The sequence below is a fragment of the Drosophila teissieri genome, chromosome 3R (assembly GCF_016746235.2).
Source record: "Drosophila teissieri strain GT53w chromosome 3R, Prin_Dtei_1.1, whole genome shotgun sequence".
Taxonomy (NCBI): Eukaryota; Metazoa; Arthropoda; class Insecta; order Diptera; family Drosophilidae; genus Drosophila; species Drosophila teissieri.
In genome coordinates, this window is record NC_053032.1 from 16,221,329 (window position 1) to 16,239,381 (window position 18,053).

General features: G+C 47.1%; 4 protein-coding genes across 5 annotated transcripts; 2 read left to right on the top strand and 2 right to left on the bottom strand.

The window, feature by feature from the left end:
* Window positions 1-99: 99 nt before the first annotated feature.
* On the bottom strand, window positions 100-1,846 carry LOC122621779 (protein SET). Its single transcript, XM_043799755.1, has 4 exons — window positions 1,446-1,846; window positions 814-1,003; window positions 398-748; window positions 100-339 (listed from the first exon to the last, which is right to left on the bottom strand). The coding sequence occupies exons 1-4, from the start codon at window positions 1,701-1,703 to the stop codon at window positions 329-331; spliced, it is 810 nt and encodes a 269-aa protein (XP_043655690.1). The 5' UTR covers window positions 1,704-1,846; the 3' UTR covers window positions 100-328.
* Window positions 1,847-1,914: 68 nt separating this feature from the next.
* On the top strand, window positions 1,915-7,394 carry LOC122621777 (eukaryotic translation initiation factor 2 subunit 3). 2 transcript variants are annotated; one of them, XM_043799751.1, is made up of 5 exons: window positions 1,943-2,117; window positions 2,667-2,841; window positions 5,726-5,962; window positions 6,028-6,901; window positions 6,971-7,394. In XM_043799751.1, exons 1-5 carry the CDS (start codon window positions 2,052-2,054, stop codon window positions 7,044-7,046), a joined length of 1,428 nt encoding a protein of 475 aa, XP_043655686.1. In that variant the 5' UTR covers window positions 1,943-2,051; the 3' UTR covers window positions 7,047-7,394. The 2 variants fall into 2 exon arrangements, with proteins under 2 accessions (XP_043655687.1, XP_043655686.1); XM_043799752.1 differs by lacking the exons at window positions 5,726-5,962; window positions 6,028-6,901; window positions 6,971-7,394 and adding an exon at window positions 3,483-5,486 and having other exon boundaries at window positions 1,915-2,117.
* Window positions 7,395-8,741: 1,347 nt separating this feature from the next.
* On the bottom strand, window positions 8,742-15,403 carry LOC122620739 (basic helix-loop-helix domain-containing protein USF3). The gene is given in 5 exon segments (XM_043798342.1): window positions 8,742-9,794; window positions 9,928-10,892; window positions 11,079-12,999; window positions 13,063-13,477; window positions 15,257-15,403. Coding segments are annotated over 5 exon segments (3,423 nt in total). The 5' UTR covers window positions 15,300-15,403; the 3' UTR covers window positions 8,742-9,715.
* A 791-nt stretch (window positions 15,404-16,194) lies between these two features.
* Window positions 16,195-18,014, top strand: LOC122621791 (putative ammonium transporter 3). The gene is made up of 3 exons (XM_043799768.1): window positions 16,195-16,610; window positions 16,668-17,063; window positions 17,135-18,014. The coding sequence occupies exons 1-3, from the start codon at window positions 16,195-16,197 to the stop codon at window positions 18,012-18,014; spliced, it is 1,692 nt and encodes a 563-aa protein (XP_043655703.1).
* The last annotated feature ends 39 nt before the right edge of the window (window positions 18,015-18,053 follow it).

The following is an 18,053-nucleotide window of genomic DNA, read 5'->3' on the forward strand; positions in this document are numbered from 1 at the left end:
TTACTTTTTTCAAAGAGATGACATATTTTATAATGTAACTTTAAAAAAGTAAATTTAATTGTCATAGCATTTTACATAAATAAAAACAACGGCTTAAAATCGATTTACGTCTTTTTATTTGTTTTAAATTATTTTAATGGTGATTCTCAGTTTCTGTTGCCTTTTAATAGAAATACGCATGACTTTTTGCTTAGATCGAAACCTAAATTTGTCTGAAATGGTTGCAAATATGTAAATGATGCATAACCACCGGGAAAACTATAGTTGCAAGTGGTTAGAAACACTGTGGGCCTTCGTTTGGGAGCGATTTGAAATTATATTAATCACTTTACTTGTCATCTAAAAAGGGTTCGACTGTTAGTAAATTATTTCTGTACAAGGCACTCCATTATCTTACCTTCATCCTCGTCTTCTTCATCGCCTTCACCATCCTCACCATCCTCGTCGTCGAATGCCTCCTCCTCGTTATCTTCGTTGTCCTCCTCGTCCTCGGGCTCCACCTCGATATCAGGTACCAGATAATACTGCAGTGGATTTGGCCAAAGGTCGTCTTTTATCAGTTCTGCGATCTCGTCGTTAACGGGATCGGTGTTATCCGAGAACCAATCGAAGAAGGTTTTGTACTCGGAGTTGCGCTTCTTTTTGTTCCCGTAGGGCTTCGTCAGCAGCAGTTTGAGCAGGTTCTTTCCCTCCTTCCATTTGATGGGCGTGCTGGTGGACGCGGGCCAGTCGCCGTTCTCAGAAGCAGCTTTAATTGAAATAGTAATAGGTTGTTTTAGCGGTTTCTATATACAAATCTCCTGCAGAACTTACCCGCTGAATTGAGGTGGAACTCTTTGGTGAGCACCTTGTTTTCGAAGTAAGGATTCTCGTCGAAATGGAAGTTGATGCGGTAGCCCGATTTGATGTCCTCGAACTCCTCCACCTCAAGTTTGTTGAGCGCGTGCAGACACTCCTCCTCCTCTTCGTCTAGAATGCCGGATACTTGCGGGTGGTTGATAAACTGCAAGGATGAACGTTTATTAGATAATAATAGATTATAAAGGGGATGCATGCTATCTATCAGAATGCCATGTTTATGGCACTTGAATTACAATTTATCTTTTCAATTATGCTAGCAACTTTTAAGTATTTATTTAATTTACAGATATTTTGAACTGGGCTTAGTTGTGTATTTCCCGGCGAGACCAGCCAGACGGATGTATCGATAACACGATTTTTCCGGAAGGGGGCAAATGCGCGGGGAGCCGGCGGTGTCGGCATTACAGCCCAAGATGAACAAGAAAAAATTCCTCGAATAGAGAAAATTTCTTGTACATGTGTGCTGGGTCACAGAACTCATTATCACCATTTTTCAGGGCTTCGAAAGATCTAGGCGACTCTACCGGAACCCAGCAGACGGACACGCGGACGAGGAAAACATGGCCGCGGAGCGAAGAACTTACCGAGGTCACCCAGAAGTTGGGAATGCGCTTGACCAGCTCGCTGCGCTTCTCGTAGCAGGGCTTCCGCAGCTTGTTGTACTTCTGCTCCACCTTGAGGATCTCCTCGCTGGCCTTCTCGTTCAGCGCATCGATCTCGTTCTGGCAGGCATCAATCTGCTCCAGCGCCTCCGACTCCTCCTCGTTGTTGCCGGCGGCGGCGGATGTGTTGCCATCGGCGGGGGCGCCGTCCAGCTTGGCTCGCTTTGGCACGCTCGACATTCTGCTCGCTTTTCCGGTGTGTGTGCGGTCGTAATTCCCGAGATATTTGACCAAAAAGCGGCGGTACAGTTGAGCAGAAGAGAAGCGAAGCGGATTTTTTACCTTGCGTTTGCGGCTGCGGAGCTGTAAATGTATCGATAGTGTAACGCTCTATCGTTACGGGACGCAGTCGGTCACACCAGCGTCGCTGCGCAACACTGGCCAAGCTTGATTACAGCAGTATCGATAGCGCTATCGATATCGTCGGGTTCAATCGTTCTTCGATATCGAGATTTGATGCCGAGCTGTAATAGCTGAAAATTAATTTTATAATTTTGCATACGCATCGTTTTTAAAAACATCAGCAACATGGCCACGGCTGAAGCCCAAATCGGTGTGAACAGGAACTTGCAGAAGCAGGACCTCAGCAACTTGGTAAGCAGCCCAGAAACACAACCGCCAGACGCCGCCTGCCCTTTTTTCCGCCCGTGTGTGAAAGTGTACGCGTCGTCATTGTGGAGCCGCTTCCCGGAAAAACGGCGGGGTGCGGGGCGCAAGGACGCGCCCATATTGTCTCGAGCGGTCCACGGGACGGTTTTGCAGGATGTACCAGTGGGTTTTGCCAGGGCCAGCCGTGATTTGTTGTGGGTGAGAGACCTTGGTGAAAATGCAGCACGTGGCGCTACATTTAGGGTCTGTTTGGTTTTCCCCGCGAGTTTGGCTCTGCATATGGGCATGATGCGACCCCTGGCGGTATTTGGGCTGTGGCGAGTAGCTCAGTTTCGCGAGGACTGCCAGGCTGTTGTCATCCATTTAGCTGATGCAATTCAAGCTACATTCTAACCTCAAAATCCACGGCTTTCCTACATACACACATGCAGCTGAGGGAGGGTGTTTTGTCAGGGGGTGTGGCGGTGGTAAACAAGACTTGTGCTCTGATTTTGCCCTGAGGATGCGCCTTGATTAATATTTGGAATCTTGCAGGACGTCACCAAACTAACGCCTCTGTCACCGGAGGTCATCTCCCGACAAGCGACCATCAACATAGGCACCATCGGTCATGTGGCTCACGGCAAATCCACGGTGGTCAAAGCCATCTCCGGCGTGCAGACTGTGCGTTTCAAGAACGAACTGGAGCGCAACATCACAATCAAGCTGGGTGAGTCCGGGATCCGTGTGGGCTAGTCATAGTCTAAGATGTATTTTTCTACTCGACAATAAATTAGCCTAGCCGTATGTTAATTCTTCCTGCTCGCCTGTAAACCCCGTAGTACCCTAAGATTGTACACCTTCTCGGCTGGCCGAAAATAACCCATTATTATCTTAAGAATCCACTCTTTAACACCGTTCCGCGACGGCACACCGCGTAGCCAAAACTGTCGCCGCTTTAAATCGATATACTGTTGTAAAGGAGTTCTGCGAATGATTGTCTCTTGTAATTCAAATTCCTGTGTATTTTGTTTACTTAAATTGCTGGATTAGCACGCGTTGCCTTGTGTCGTCGCCCAAGTAGACTAAAAATGATTAAAGAAGTTGTCTTTAGAATGTTGTACTTTACAAAGCTGAATTAAAAAGCGCTCCTAATGATTGGTACTAAGAATATCTTCTTGTTAGTTTAGCCTTCTGTTACATTGATTGATACGACTGATAATCCAGCAATTTAATTAATTGCCAATCTTTTTCTTCTTTTTCCCTATTTCTCCTGTTTTTTCGTTTTTTTCGGTTGCGACGCGTCCACCAAAATAAAAAACACCGAACCCACCATCCAATCCAAAATTGTCAAAAAATTGTCATTTGCAGAACGCTTAAGCGAAAAGAAAATCAAAAACCTTTTGAGCTCCAAGCAGCAGCGACAGCAGTATGAAATCAAACAGCGTTCACTGCTGCGGCACCTCGCCGAATTGCGAGGGCATAGCCGATTCCGCCGCCTCTGCACTATGCCAGCTCCGTTTTCCATGCCAGCATCCGCCTCCAGTGTAGATAGACGCACCACCCGACGAAGCACCAGTCAGACCTCACTGAGTCCCAGCAATAGTAGCGGCTATGGCAGCGTTTTTGGCTGCGAGGAACATGATGTGGACAAATTACACAGTGTCAAGGGATTCGCCAATCTAAAGCGTCGACGCAGCAGTTGTGCGGGCACCCCAACTCCCAACTCCAAGAGGACGAAAAATAACGAGGGATTAATAGTAAAAAAGCCACCCAAAGGAGAGTATGTCGTGGAGCGTATTGAATGCGTCGAGGTGGACCAATATCAGCCAGTCTTCTTTGTGAAATGGTTGGGTTACAAGGACAGCGAGAACACCTGGGAAAGCCTTGCCAACGTGGCCGACTGCGCCCAAATGGAAGAGTTTGTGGAGCGGCATCAACAGCTCTTCGAGACATACATAGCTAAGATCACCACTGAACTTGAGGAACAGCTTGATGCCTTGCCACTAATGGAGAACATTACTGTGGCCGAAGTAGATGCCTATGATCCCCTCAATCTGCAGCTTGATCTTATCCTACTCGCCCAATATCGCGCTGCCAGCAGTCGAAGCCAAAGGGAGCCGCAGAAAATTGGAGAGCGAGCTTTGAGAAGCATGCAACTCAAGCGGGCCCAATTTTCACGGCGCAAACAGCTGGTTGATTTAGCATTGTTTGAGGAGCGCATGAATCGTGTGGAGAAACCGTCACCTCCAATACGCGTTGAGAACAACGTAGATCTGGACACCATAGACAGCAGTTTCAAGTACATACAGGATAACATTATCGGCAAAGGTGTGCCCAAGCCGGAAGCGGGGCTTCTAGGTTGTAAGTGCATTGACGAGAATGGCGTAGAGGTGTGTGCTGCCTCTACGAAGTGTTGTGCCCGCATGGCCGGCGAGCTGTTCGCCTACGAGCGAAGCACACGGCGCTTGCGCCTTCGTCCCGGTGGCGCCATCTTCGAGTGCAATAGCCGCTGCTCGTGCGATTCAAACTGCTCCAACCGACTGGTGCAGCATGGACGCCAGATACCGTTGGTGCTGTTTAAGACCAGCAACGGCAGCGGATGGGGGGTGCGAGCCGCAACTGCCCTGCGTAAGGGTGAATTTGTGTGCGAGTACATTGGGGAGATCATCACCAGCGATGAGGCAAATGAGCGCGGCAAGGCGTACGACGACAAGGGAAGGACATATCTGTTTGACTTGGATTACAACACAGCTCAGGACAGCGAGTACACTATCGATGCGGCCAACTATGGCAACATCTCGCACTTTATCAATCACTCATGCGATCCTAATCTTGCCGTGTTCCCCTGCTGGATCGAGCACTTGAATGTCGCCCTGCCGCACCTGGTGTTCTTCACACTACGTCCAATCAAGGCGGGCGAGGAGCTGAGCTTCGACTACATCCGAGCGGACAACGAAGACTTGCCCTACGAGAACCTCTCGACGGCTGTGCGCGTCGAGTGCCGCTGCGGAGCTGATAATTGCAGAAAGGTCCTCTTTTGAACGACTTGTTATGACACGTTACCCCCACCTTAAACATCGTTGAATTGGAAATTTTTTTTTTTACAACATATTAGTTACTAGTTGGAGCTTGCTGGCCATTTGTAAGCTGATTTTATATTACGATAAATTAATTGATGGCATTTTAATTATTTATTTGTTAATAAAAGCGAATGCCGACGGATTGGATCTATTTTATGTTTGATCAAGATACTAGACTAGAGAATAGAGGATAAAAGGAGTATTCTGTTTAGTTTGTACATGTAATTTTATACAATTCATATACTGTAATATTAAACTAAGATTAACGTAGTGCTTTGACAAACACCCTTGTAATGTGCTGAATTTAATTACCGTATAATGTGCAAATCATTATTTCACAATAAATATCCTACGATTATTAAGTTATGTTTGTTTGTATACGGCTCGAAGAGTGAAAGTAGTTAGCTATAGCACTTAATTCCTTGTCGACAACGAAAATTACATCTTGGAATAATTTTACGTGTTGGCCAGGTTAGGATCTCGAAGAATGTAATGTAATATTCTTCATAATTCTTTTCGCATTGCTTCTAGGTTATGCCAACGCCAAAATCTACAAGTGCGACAACCCCAAGTGCCCGCGCCCGGCCAGCTTCGTATCGGATGCATCCAGCAAGGACGACAGCTTGCCCTGCACCCGGCTGAACTGCTCCGGCAACTTCAGACTGGTGCGCCATGTGAGCTTTGTGGATTGCCCCGGTCACGACATTCTTATGGCTACCATGTTGAACGGTGCCGCTGTGATGGACGCCGCTTTGCTGCTCATTGCTGGTGAGAAACTCAGGTTCTTTCGAGCATACGCAAGATATACTAACCACTACTCATTTTGTGTGCAGGCAATGAATCCTGTCCACAACCACAAACCTCTGAGCATTTGGCCGCCATTGAGATTATGAAGCTCAAACAGATTCTGATCTTGCAAAACAAAATCGATCTGATCAAGGAGAGCCAGGCGAAAGAACAGTACGAGGAGATCACCAAATTCGTCCAGGGCACCGTAGCTGAGGGCGCTCCGATCATTCCGATCTCGGCCCAGCTTAAGTACAACATCGATGTGCTCTGCGAGTACATTGTGAACAAGATCCCAGTGCCGCCGCGCGACTTTAACGCCCCGCCCCGTCTGATCGTCATTCGATCCTTTGACGTGAACAAGCCAGGCTGTGAGGTGGCAGACCTGAAGGGCGGTGTGGCCGGTGGCTCCATTCTGAGCGGTGTGCTTAAGGTGGGCCAAGAGATCGAGGTGCGTCCGGGTGTTGTGACCAAGGACAGCGATGGCAACATCACCTGCCGTCCTATCTTCTCCCGTATCGTCTCGCTCTTCGCCGAGCAGAACGAGCTGCAGTACGCCGTGCCCGGTGGTCTGATTGGTGTGGGCACCAAGATCGATCCTACGCTGTGCCGTGCCGATCGTTTGGTTGGTCAGGTGCTAGGCGCTGTTGGCCAGCTGCCAGACATCTATCAGGAGCTGGAAATCTCGTACTACCTGCTGCGTCGCCTTCTCGGCGTCCGTACCGATGGTGACAAGAAGGGAGCGCGCGTGGAAAAGCTGCAGAAGAACGAAATTCTTTTGGTTAACATCGGATCGCTTAGCACTGGCGGCCGCATTTCGGCCACCAAGGGTGATTTGGCCAAGATCGTTCTTACGACGCCTGTGTGCACGGAGAAGGGCGAAAAGATTGCACTCAGCAGACGTGTGGAGAACCATTGGCGGTGAGTATACAAGCCCCCTAATACCTAATCTCTTTGAAATTACAACATAATGATGTATTTCCATTCCAGTTTGATTGGCTGGGGCCAAATCTTTGGAGGCAAGACAATCACACCCGTTTTGGACAGTCAGGTAGCAAAGAAGTAGAACTTAGTTAGGATCCGAATGGTTCTACTTTTAGGAACAACATCAGCGACAAAAGTAGCAGCATCATCTTTATTAGGCCTGTTCGCCCTGCTCCTTCTTGTCCCACAGCTCCATTCTTCCCGTGTCCGTTGATCAAACCGCAACTAATTAGTACCAACATGAAATACATACCTAACTTAATTTATTGAATTTTGTTGTCGAGTATGTATATAAAATGAAAACACACGATTCGCTTGCGAGTGTTGTGCATCTATAGCAGAATCAGGCATTACAAACGCAACTAATAGGGTATACCTTATATATTATAATAACTAAAAGCAAATCTGATACATCGTAAAATTGTTTTTATGATTTAAATACAAAAGAAAAACTAAACGAAAAAAAACAAATTGTATTGCATTTTTTACAATGAAAACCTCAAGAACTGTCTTGTTATTTTGGGATTGTTGGAATGGAGTCGTTGATAAATACTACAAATTCTACAAATTGTGTAAGGAACTCACAGAAGTAGGCCAAATAACATGCTAAATATTTGGGGAAGAAGTAAAGTCGAATTTGTGTTTATTTTTCATTATAGACCAATTTATTTTTCCACTTTTAGTTCAATTAAATTTAAATAGTTACAATACGATGTTTGTTCAATAACACATTGATACTCGTAATATTCTGTTTAAGCAATTATTCATACAAATCTCAATATCGTTTTTGAAACACAATGTCCGTCAGCAGTCGGTACTCGACGTCGACATCAATTGTGTTGAATAATTTTTGAAACGTTTTTTTTTCGATTTGGTAAATTTGTTTTAACTATAGCACACTAATTTAATTTTAATGTATTTTTATCTTTTTGTAATTTTAAACTACTATTACCAAGTACGTGTTAGTTTAATATTTGGTTTCTTGAGACTTCGTTTATTAGTAAATATAGCTTATTGAATAAAAATTCGTACTTAGCCGTGATGTACATATGTCGTTTTGGTTTTGCGGTTGAAACTAAATTTTGATAAATGACTCTCACTAATAAGTATATTGAAAAACGTTTGATTTCGTTCGTTAATACTATTGAGTAATTTCTGTAATACTTGTAATTTTAGTTTGCTAAATTACGCCCCCGTAACTGGGGAACACGATTGCGTTGTGGTCAGTACACGCTTTGAGCATTTGATAACAGAGTCAAGTCTTCGTTGAACATACATACATAATATCCGAACTTAAACAACAAATTGTACAATTCATGCTTGTCGGTCCGTTCGGAATATACATAGCTATTTTGAGCATCCGTTGAACACAATACAGTTTTTAGGTCAGAGATCTATTACAACCAAAAGCGGAACAAGAACCGTTCTCGAGCACGTCTTCCTCATCATTGTGTCATAAGAAGGATTACTTAGATTAAATTAGAGAAGAACTGAGGGCAAGGCAAACCAGGATAACTTACTCTGTAGTATCTATTCGGGGGTATCTCTGGCTTTGACTAATTGCTTGAGTAACACCTGGCTTAGTGTGGTTACTAGTTTTTCAAATTGATCGAATTAAACAATTCATTCGGCCATTTCTTGTGGGACTCTCTTGCTCCTTTACCTGTTTTCCATGTACATTCCAAGTATAATTATATCGTGCTTATATCGTTGGCATTAGACTGTCTAGGACCCGCCCAATTCAAGAAGTACACGAAAGTTATTCTCTAGCAAGTCCTTCGTTATCGATCAGGAAACCGTCTAATGTCTATTAAACCCCACACAAAAACGACTGGAAACGATTTCTTACACCTAGATACACTGATACTGATGTATGCAGTTTCATTTTATATGGTACATTCATTGATTTGACTGGGAAAAGATGGAAATTTAGAAGTTGGAAAAGCATCTGTCCGTCGACATATGCACGCCGACGTTTTATATAAAGCGGGAATGAAATGGTGATGAGCTTTCAATTTAAATTCGTATCCTATGGTTTCCTCTATTTATGTATGTATGTATGTATGTATATGTCAATTGATTTACTCTAGAGTTCGTATGTGCAATGTGTGTGCATCTTGGGAATGAGCAGCAGGGAAATACGTTGAATTTTTGGTCAGCTTCCTTTAGTTGTATATAAAAACTTTACTTTCTTACATTCATTATTTAAATATTACATACATACACAGTTATTGACAGTTAACGTTGGCAAAATGGCAGATGGCAGTAGGGTTTGACATCTTAATGATCAATTTCATATACGCTAAGTATTCAACAGTTCCGCTAGTATCTTCATAATGCATTGGTTATAATTGATTTTATGCCCGCTCTAACTTTGCTTATTCTATCGTTTCATATCATATCGTATGGTACAGATTCAATTACATACGTACAAAGATATACAGGTGCATAACAAACACGCAGATTTATATGCCGCTTTTGGGTTGAGTATCATTAGTCATGGTTTAATCTAACAATCAGTTGGTTACCGTCTACAAATATTTAATGACACGATTTTATGTAGTTCTAAGTACGCTTAATATTCTTATATACAGGATCTATCTCTCTTTGCAGCAGCAATTGGTTGGTTACCTAAGTTGATTAGCCTTCCGGGGGCGGGGAGTTGGGTCTCGTGTGGTTTTGGAGCCTGCGTTTTCTTTAGGATGCTCTTCTGGCCGGGGATCGGGCATCTTAAAGAAAATGGCTTAAATCTCATTCGTTGATATCCTCATCCGACGAGCTGGCGGCTGGAATCGTCGAGACCTGCCACTTCTCCCGGTTGTTATTCTTGCTAACGTATGGGAAATTGGGATATAAAACCAATTTAAATTACTAATTCACTTGCTCGTAACCTTTAGTTTCTAGTAAACTATTTAATTCAACAACTTTAACTGGCTAATACTCGGTGATTTGTTTAAACTCACCCATGCTTTTTTGCATTGCTGGGCAGAGTGTGCGAGCTGCGGTAGTAGCTTTCCATGGGCTCCTCCTTGGTCTCCTCCAGCGACTTCCGCTGCAGCGTCATTGTCTCTTGGTGAGAGTTGGCGGATCCGCCGCCGCCTCCGCTCATTTCCGCATCCAAGTAGTACTTGGCGCTCTGCGCAATCTTACAGTTCTCGCACTCGCTCAGGTAGTCATCGTCTAGACTGGTGTCGTTGGGCAGGAAGTGCTCCTTGGGGTTCAGGCAGTTCTTCGAGGTGGTACACACGGGTAGCTGTTTGCTGGGCGACCGTCCGCTCGATCCTCCTCCGGTGGTGGCCTTCGTCGTCAGCGGGTAACTGGGCATTTGGCAGTGGGCAATCGCCAGACTTGTGGCAGTCCCTCCTCCTCCCGATCCCGAAGATGTGTCCCGTTTCACGCGCAGGATCTTTGGCAGTGTGGTGCTCTTGGCCGGCACTCCTGTCTGGCCACCCGGATTGTTGTTCTCCACCGGCGGAATGCTGATCACCGAGGGCACCTTGCTGACCACACTGTTGATGGTGCTGTTCAACGACACTTTGCCGCTGATGTGCTTGGGCAGGGTGTAGGTCACGTGATTGGCCAACGGGTAAAAGGTGCTCGAGTTGATCTTGCCGCTGGCCAGCTTCTCGCCGGTTCCTGCGGCAGGACTGGCCGGCGGCAGGGTCAGCGATGGAGTCTGCTCCTTGCGCTGGCCACTGGTTGCCGGCTTGCTCAGCGTGTAAATGGTGGCCACGGCGTTGTTGTTCCCGCTGCCGGACGAGCAGGAGGACGAGGATGTGCTGACCACGGTGGCGCTCTTTAAATTCGTTAGGCTTTTGTAGAGTTTCGGTGGTAAAGTCGGATTGCTCGGATCTGGCTGCTGCTGCTGATGTTGCTGGTTAAAGAAATGTTGCTGCTGTTTCTGCGTCAAACTCAAGTAGGCATCAACCTGGAAAATAAAGCTGGATTAGCAGAAGCACCTAGGAAAGCAGAAATCGAGGAATGAAACCAAAGATATCCATATGCCTTGTATGCACTAATCAAAATCCGATAAAGTCCCTTTTCAATTTAGCATCCGATTCATTCCCCGCCATGTCAAGCTCTCACAAAGGGATTACTTACATTTCGAACTCACCTTTCGATTCAAATAGACGCTGGAGAGGGAATCGCCACCGCTGCCACTAGACACACTGCGTCCGCCACTACCTCCTCCGCTGGAGCTCCTCCCCCTTTCGGCAGAATTGCTGGAGGATCTCTTCTGCACGCGACCCAGAACAATTGGCGGGGCAGATACCTCTTCGGGATGCTGCAGCGGGGGCGGGGGTATGATGGCCGACACGTTGACTCCACCACTAGATCCCGCATGGCCATGATGCGTCTCATCGCCCACCTGCTTGGAGATGGTGGCTATCTTGGGTTCGTGTCCACAGCCACTTCGTCTCAAAGTTCCACCACCCGAAGCAGCTGCCGTTATCAGATCCTGCGCCTGCAAGTTCGACGAGGACTTAGCTCGTTGCCCGTAGGACAAAGTGGCCGCATGACGAACTCCACCGGTTGCCGCCGCTCCTGGTGACAGGGAACAGGTCGGGGTTGAAGTGCTGCTGCTGCTCGAGTTGCCGGCGAAAAGTTTGCCGGCTCCGCTCAAGAAAGCATTCGCATTGGCCGTGCTGCCCATATACGACATGGGCACGTGCTGAATGGGGCACTGGCACATGGGCTTCTTACTGGCCTGCTGCTTATCGCCAGTGGATGTTGCACTACTGCTGGTCTTGGGCTTCAGCTGGAGAGGGTCGGCAACGGCAAAGTAGCGCGGAATAGTGCGGTGATAGCGCCTCGAACTAGAGGGTGTCTTGCTCATCTGCTGTGGCTGGCTGTTCTTCAGCGTTCCGTGCAGAGGCATTTGTGTGGTCTGAGTCACCGAATCCGCTGTGCTGCAGGCAGGTGCCGACGAGATTGTAGCTATCTCTAAAGGCTGCAGTATCTCCATGCCTGGCGAGGATATGGCCGCCAGCAGATGTTGCTGCTGCTGCTGCTGCTGGTGCTGCTGATGCTGCTGTTGTTGATGCTGCAGCACTTGGGAGTGTGTGGGTGTGGCCATGAGTTCCCCACTACTGGCTGGCAGGGTATGATAACTTGCGGCACTGGCACTAGCATTTATCTCCACATCGGCTACTGTTAGATACTGTTGCTGCTGTTGCTGTTGCTGCTGTGGCAACTGATGAAGCAACTCCTGGGATCCCCGGGGAGTTGTCCTTCGGCCAGCCGTATAAGCCGCCGAACTGGAGCTGGCCGCCGCAGTAGTAACACTAGCGCTAATGTTAAGGTGGCAATTCTTGTAACTGCACTCGGCGGAGACTGGCGGCTTGGGCATTGCCTGAAGGCAAATGGATCCACTGCTGACCGGCGGCTGTATAAGATGCTGCTGCTGCTGCTGTTGATGTTGCTGTTGCTGTTGCTGCTGCTGCTGTTCCAGACTGAGTTGGTGATCACTCTGCAGGCTATAAGGCGGCTGGTGATTCTCCCCGGTGGCTATGGTGGTCACCCCGCCACTATTGATGTTGATGTTAATTAAGTTGGTGGTGCTCTGTGTGTACTGGTTTGACTGGGGCAGCACATTGGCCGCAGAATGCGGATGCTGTGGATGCGGATGAGCCACCAGCTGCTGGCTGTACGGCTGGTGGTGCTGCTGCGGCTGAGTATGCAGTTGCAGAGTGTGCTGCTGGAGATGCTGATGGGCCTGCACCTGGGCCTGGATCTGTTGCTGTTGCTGGGCTTGGGCCTGTGCTTGAGCCTGGGCTTGTGCCTGGGCCACCGCCTGTTGTTGCTGTTGGCTGACAGTGGCCACCGTTCGCTGTGAACTCGCCGGCAGGCTGACGGTGCACTGGGCACTTAGGGCCTCCGCCTGGGAGATGGCCACCGCCTCCTCGTACGGCGGGGGAGCCTCACCACGCGGAAAATGCGGCTTCCACAAGGGATAGTGGGTGGCGGCGCCGCTGTAGGAATAATCGATGGCACTCAGATTACCCTCCATGTAGCCCATGTTCCCGGCTATGTAGCTGCACGGACATTAGAAGGACATTAGAGCGTCTGGAAAGGAAGAGGCTTAAAAGGACACTTACCCTATGCTGCCCACAATACTGCGCTGATCCTCGGCATTCTGGCGATTCTCCCGCGCCCGCATCTTGCGCTGCCTCAGGCGATTCACCAGAAAGAACAGCAGCGACAAGGACAGCGTGGCCGTGATGCCACTGGCCACCAGTCAAATGCCAAAGTCGGTGCTCCCATCGCTGAACTGATCGTCCAGGCAGATCACCTCGCAGCAGTTGTTGCCGCTGCCCACCGTCTGAAAGGACTTGCACTTGCTGAACGCCTCGCAGAGCACCATCTTGCACGCCTTGGGCAGTCCGCTGTCGCAGATGCACAGGCGGCATGAGTCGGGTCCTGGCATATAGTGCATGCCAGTCTCGTACATCTTTCCATTGTAGTCGCGGCAGGAGCCGCCGGGGATCAGGCTTGAGCTCACCGCATTTCCATCTGGGAAAGAGAATTAAATTTGAATTCATTGGATTTAATCCGTAAACGAAAATATTCGAATATTCCAACTACTCTATTGTAATGATATTTCACTTATAATCCGAAAATTCTTTTTTTGATTAACATAAGGTCGTTGGTAAATTAATGAAAATCACCAAAACTAACGGCTTTATTCAAGGTTATGTACCTAAAAGTACTGTTAAGTACTGTTTTAAGAATGTTTTAATTTTTAGAGCATATTTTGTTGCGCTATTGTAATTTTATCATTTTAGTTTCACACATATTTTATAAATACCACATTTTAGAAACCACTTTGATAAATTAATAAATACTAAAAACATTATTTCAAGATTTAGTTGAGCAAATGGCCTAATTATTTTCAGTATTGTGGTCAACAAAATACTTGACTAAGAACCTTGTAGGGCATACATATGTATGTGCTTGAATAGAATCGAAACGAACGTATATATTTGCACCTATAATGCACGCCCGATGCTAGCTGAATTCTTTATTTTGACACACTTGACCAACTTTCGCCTTTGCTGATTTAGCATTGGGCCACCAAATCACACATACACACTCAAGAGCATTGCCACAGTGCAGCAGGTGCTGTAAATACTCTCAGCAAAGAATGGGACACGGGAGAAGGGAGCGGAGGATGCATGGACCACAATATTTATCACTTGAATGAAATTAAATGCAAACGCATAACATTTTCGACATCATTTAAATGCTAAACAGCAAAAGGAAATTCAAATTAAAAACAAATATATGTGTGTACATGCACACCCGCCCACACAGACGCGAACTGCATATGTATTGACAAAATATACATGCGTGTGCAGCAGGAAGGCAAATTTCTGGGCAGGAAACGCACGAACGAAAATGGCAAACAGGCGTGCGTTACGCCCCCGCAAGGAAAAAAATCGGAAAAACATCACATACAAAAAAAGTTTGCCTTTTATTCGAGAGTTTCCAAGTGAAACTTGCGTTCGAGTGTGTGTGTGTGCAGTAAATACATACACGCGAGACAAACACATGCCCAGTTCACACCCATACAGACGAGGCAAGTATACATGCAAAAAATAAACACCATACACACACACCCCCAAACAATCGCCCACCAGCTCCACACATACAGGTCTGCAAGTCGTTGTGTGTGTTACACTTGGAAACATAGGAAACATGAAATCGAAATAAAACAATTATGTTTTAGTTCTGATACTCCTAGAATACCTTGATATTTTAAAATAAGTTAAATATTGAAAAAAAAACTAACTATTGGTACTATTAAAATATAAGCACATCCACTTTTCTTTCAGCGCAGAGCAAGGCGAAATTTTGCAGGCCACTTCCTTCGTATTGCCATTTCCCCACCCAAAAGCCGTTATGCTGTGCCCCCTTTTCTCCCACGCACTTTTCTCTCTCCTCTCTCTTCTCTATGCTTTAGCTTTGCAGAAAAAGAGCGAGCATGTGGGCTGGTATTGGTGTGCCCTGCCAAAGTGTGTGTGTGTGGCCCGTGTCCCATAAATTGCGAGCTGTGTGGCCATGGACCATATTTCCAATTATCGCAGAACGCAGAAGGAGCCAAGGAATCGAAATACATTTAGCATGAAAAACCTTTTTGCTGTGCGTTGTCAAGGAGTTAATCCTTGTACCCATTGCAGATATTCACTTATAACAAGGATATGGGGCTGAAATTGCATGGGCCCGCATGTGTATATGTGTGTATGTGTATCAAATTTTTCACACCAGATTTTTCCCACTTGGAACCGTTACCTTTGGCATTTCCAATGAACGCAAGCAATGCCAAAAAATACATATTGCACGCGTTAGTTAGCACTCAGCACGCCACAATTAATGAAAACTTGCTCAGTTTGCCACAAAACTTGTATCCAACAAATATTTCCAACAGTTTTTTGCGAACGTTCGAGCAATACCAACAACCACCGACGACGACGAACCGAACGGGAGTTTTCGCACAGACATTACGTTCCAGGGCTGGCGATCTCGGTACCGTTATCGTGGCTGGTCGCCAGGAACCGGTTCCAGGGCTGAGCCAAACCTTTTGGTGGGTGGTGGTAACGGTAACTTGAAAAATGTAACGGTCACTTAAACTTGGTACTTAATTCATTTAATATTAATAATTTCTGTATGCATTTATTTATATTTTTTGCTTTTGAAATCCTTTTTATATAAGTGTAGCATACTTTTTTGGAATAAACTTTGAATAGCGATTACGTTTTATCTATTATAGGATTAGGATGGATTGTAGACATTACAAAATCCCAAAACTAGGCGATGTTTGTCGGAGAACCGCTGAAAATGACTTTAGACGTCCTGAAAATCAACTAAAACTTCGCGAGTTTAAAATAGATTTTAATTTCTTGACGCATTCAAACAGCCAGAGCGTGGAGTTCGACTGATAGTTAAATTCAATTCACTTGAAATACACTCATTAAATTTGCACAATGCACGCGGTGCATGCAACCCAGTGTCAAGTTTAAAACTTAAGGGGCCGCAAGCAACCAACAACAGATTAGTGGGGTCGCAAAAAACACGCATAGTGAATAATCTACGATTGCTGAACGACGATTAAGTTGCATTTAAATCAAATGCGGGTAATTTTTAACATTCATGTTCAAAGGTATTTGTATTCGCCACCCGATTTCCTATCTGTTTTGGCAGTTTTCAATCGCCCGACAAGCCAAACGGACATGAACAACGGCACAGTGGGAGCTCCGAGGAATCACAGCAACTATGTGATTCCCGGTCTGTATGACCTCTCCGTGGAGGACACCAACTGGGTCCTCACCTCCTCCTTCATCATCTTCACCATGCAAACGGGATTCGGTATGCTGGAGTCTGGTTGTGTGAGCATCAAGAACGAGGTGAACATTATGATGAAGAACGTGATTGACATTGTTCTGGGCGGATTTACTTACTGGCTCTTTGGCTACGGAATGAGCTTCGGCCGCGGTCCACTCTCCAATCCATTCATCGCCATTGGGGACTTCATGCTAGATCCGCCGGTGGGCGATGCCCTGATGGGACAGATCTTTGCCGCCTTCCTGTTCCAACTGTCGTTTGCCACCACGGCCACAACGATTGTCAGCGGCGCCATGGCTGAACGGTGGGTAACCATGGTGCATCTGTGTGCGGGTTACCATCTTGTTGTATATCCTTCCAGTTGCAACTTCAAGGCATACTGCCTGTTCTCCTTCCTGAACACCGTTGTGTACTGCATTCCCGCTGGTTGGGTGTGGGGCGAGCACGGATTCCTCAACAAGCTGGGCGCTGTGGATATCGCCGGCAGTGGACCAGTGCATCTGATTGGAGGCGCATCCGCCTTCGCCTCGGCCGCCATGTTGGGCCCTAGGCTGGGTCGTTATTCCGAGGGATATGACCCGCTGCCATTGGGCAATCCTGTCAACGCGTGTATGGGTCTGTTTGTGCTCTGGTGGGGCTGGTTGGCCTTCAACTCGGGCAGCACCTATGGCGTTAGTGGGGCAAAGTGGCAGTACGCGGCCCGAGCCGCCGTTATGACCATGATGGGATCTTTCGGAGGCGGGTTCACCAGCTCCATGTAAGTTAAATCAAATCCATTTAGAATGAGCGGCCTTCATAACTTCGTATGAGTTTTATGCTTTCACATAGCTATTCGTTTTGGCGCCATGGAGGCGGCATGGACATCATGGATCTGATCAATGGAGTGCTCGGCTCCCTGGTGTCCATAACGGCCGGCTGTTTCTTGTACCGCGCCTGGGAAGCCCTCGTAATCGGAGCCATTGGCTCGCTGTTCTGCGTGCTGGCCATGCCGCTTTTTGATCGCATGGGCGTGGATGACCCCGTGGGAGCGAGTGCGGTGCACGGAGTTTGCGGCATCTGGGGCGTAATAGCCGTGGGACTGTTTGCGGATAATCCCGTTCCCCTGGACACGACCAACGGACGCAGTGGTCTATTCAAGGGCGGCGACTGGTATCTGCTGGGCATTCAAACGCTCTCGGCGTTCTGCTTGGTCTGTTGGGGCGTCTGCTCCACCTTTCTGCTACTGTATGTGATCAACAAGATTATACCCATTCGCATGGATCCACACGAGGAGCTGCTAGGCGCCGATCTAACCGAGCACCGAATTCGGCACTCTCAAATCGGTTTATCGCGAGCCATCTCAGCTTTGGCGCCCATTAAGGTGGATCTTAAGGAAATCGCCGGCATCCAGCCCATCGGCATCAATCCTGGCCACGAGCGCAGCATAGATCAGCTGCGAGCGGCAGAGGACAAATTGCAGCAGTGGCAATCCTACCTGGAGCAGGTGAGTGGTCCGCGAGCCAACCTAAAAGTGGACGCCGGGCAGTCGCCCTCCGACATAAACTTCAAGTCCAAGACGGCAGGCAACGTCTTCAACCGCCGAATCCCTGCCCGGAGGAGCATCAGTGGTGGCCTGTACAGATCCAACAACAGCGAGTTACCGGTGGTAGGTTCTGTGAACCTACCTCAAAAGCCGGAAAAGGATCCCAACTTTGCCTGGGTTGATTAGACCTTTCTAGCAACTGAAGTCACGCATTTTAAGAGATTT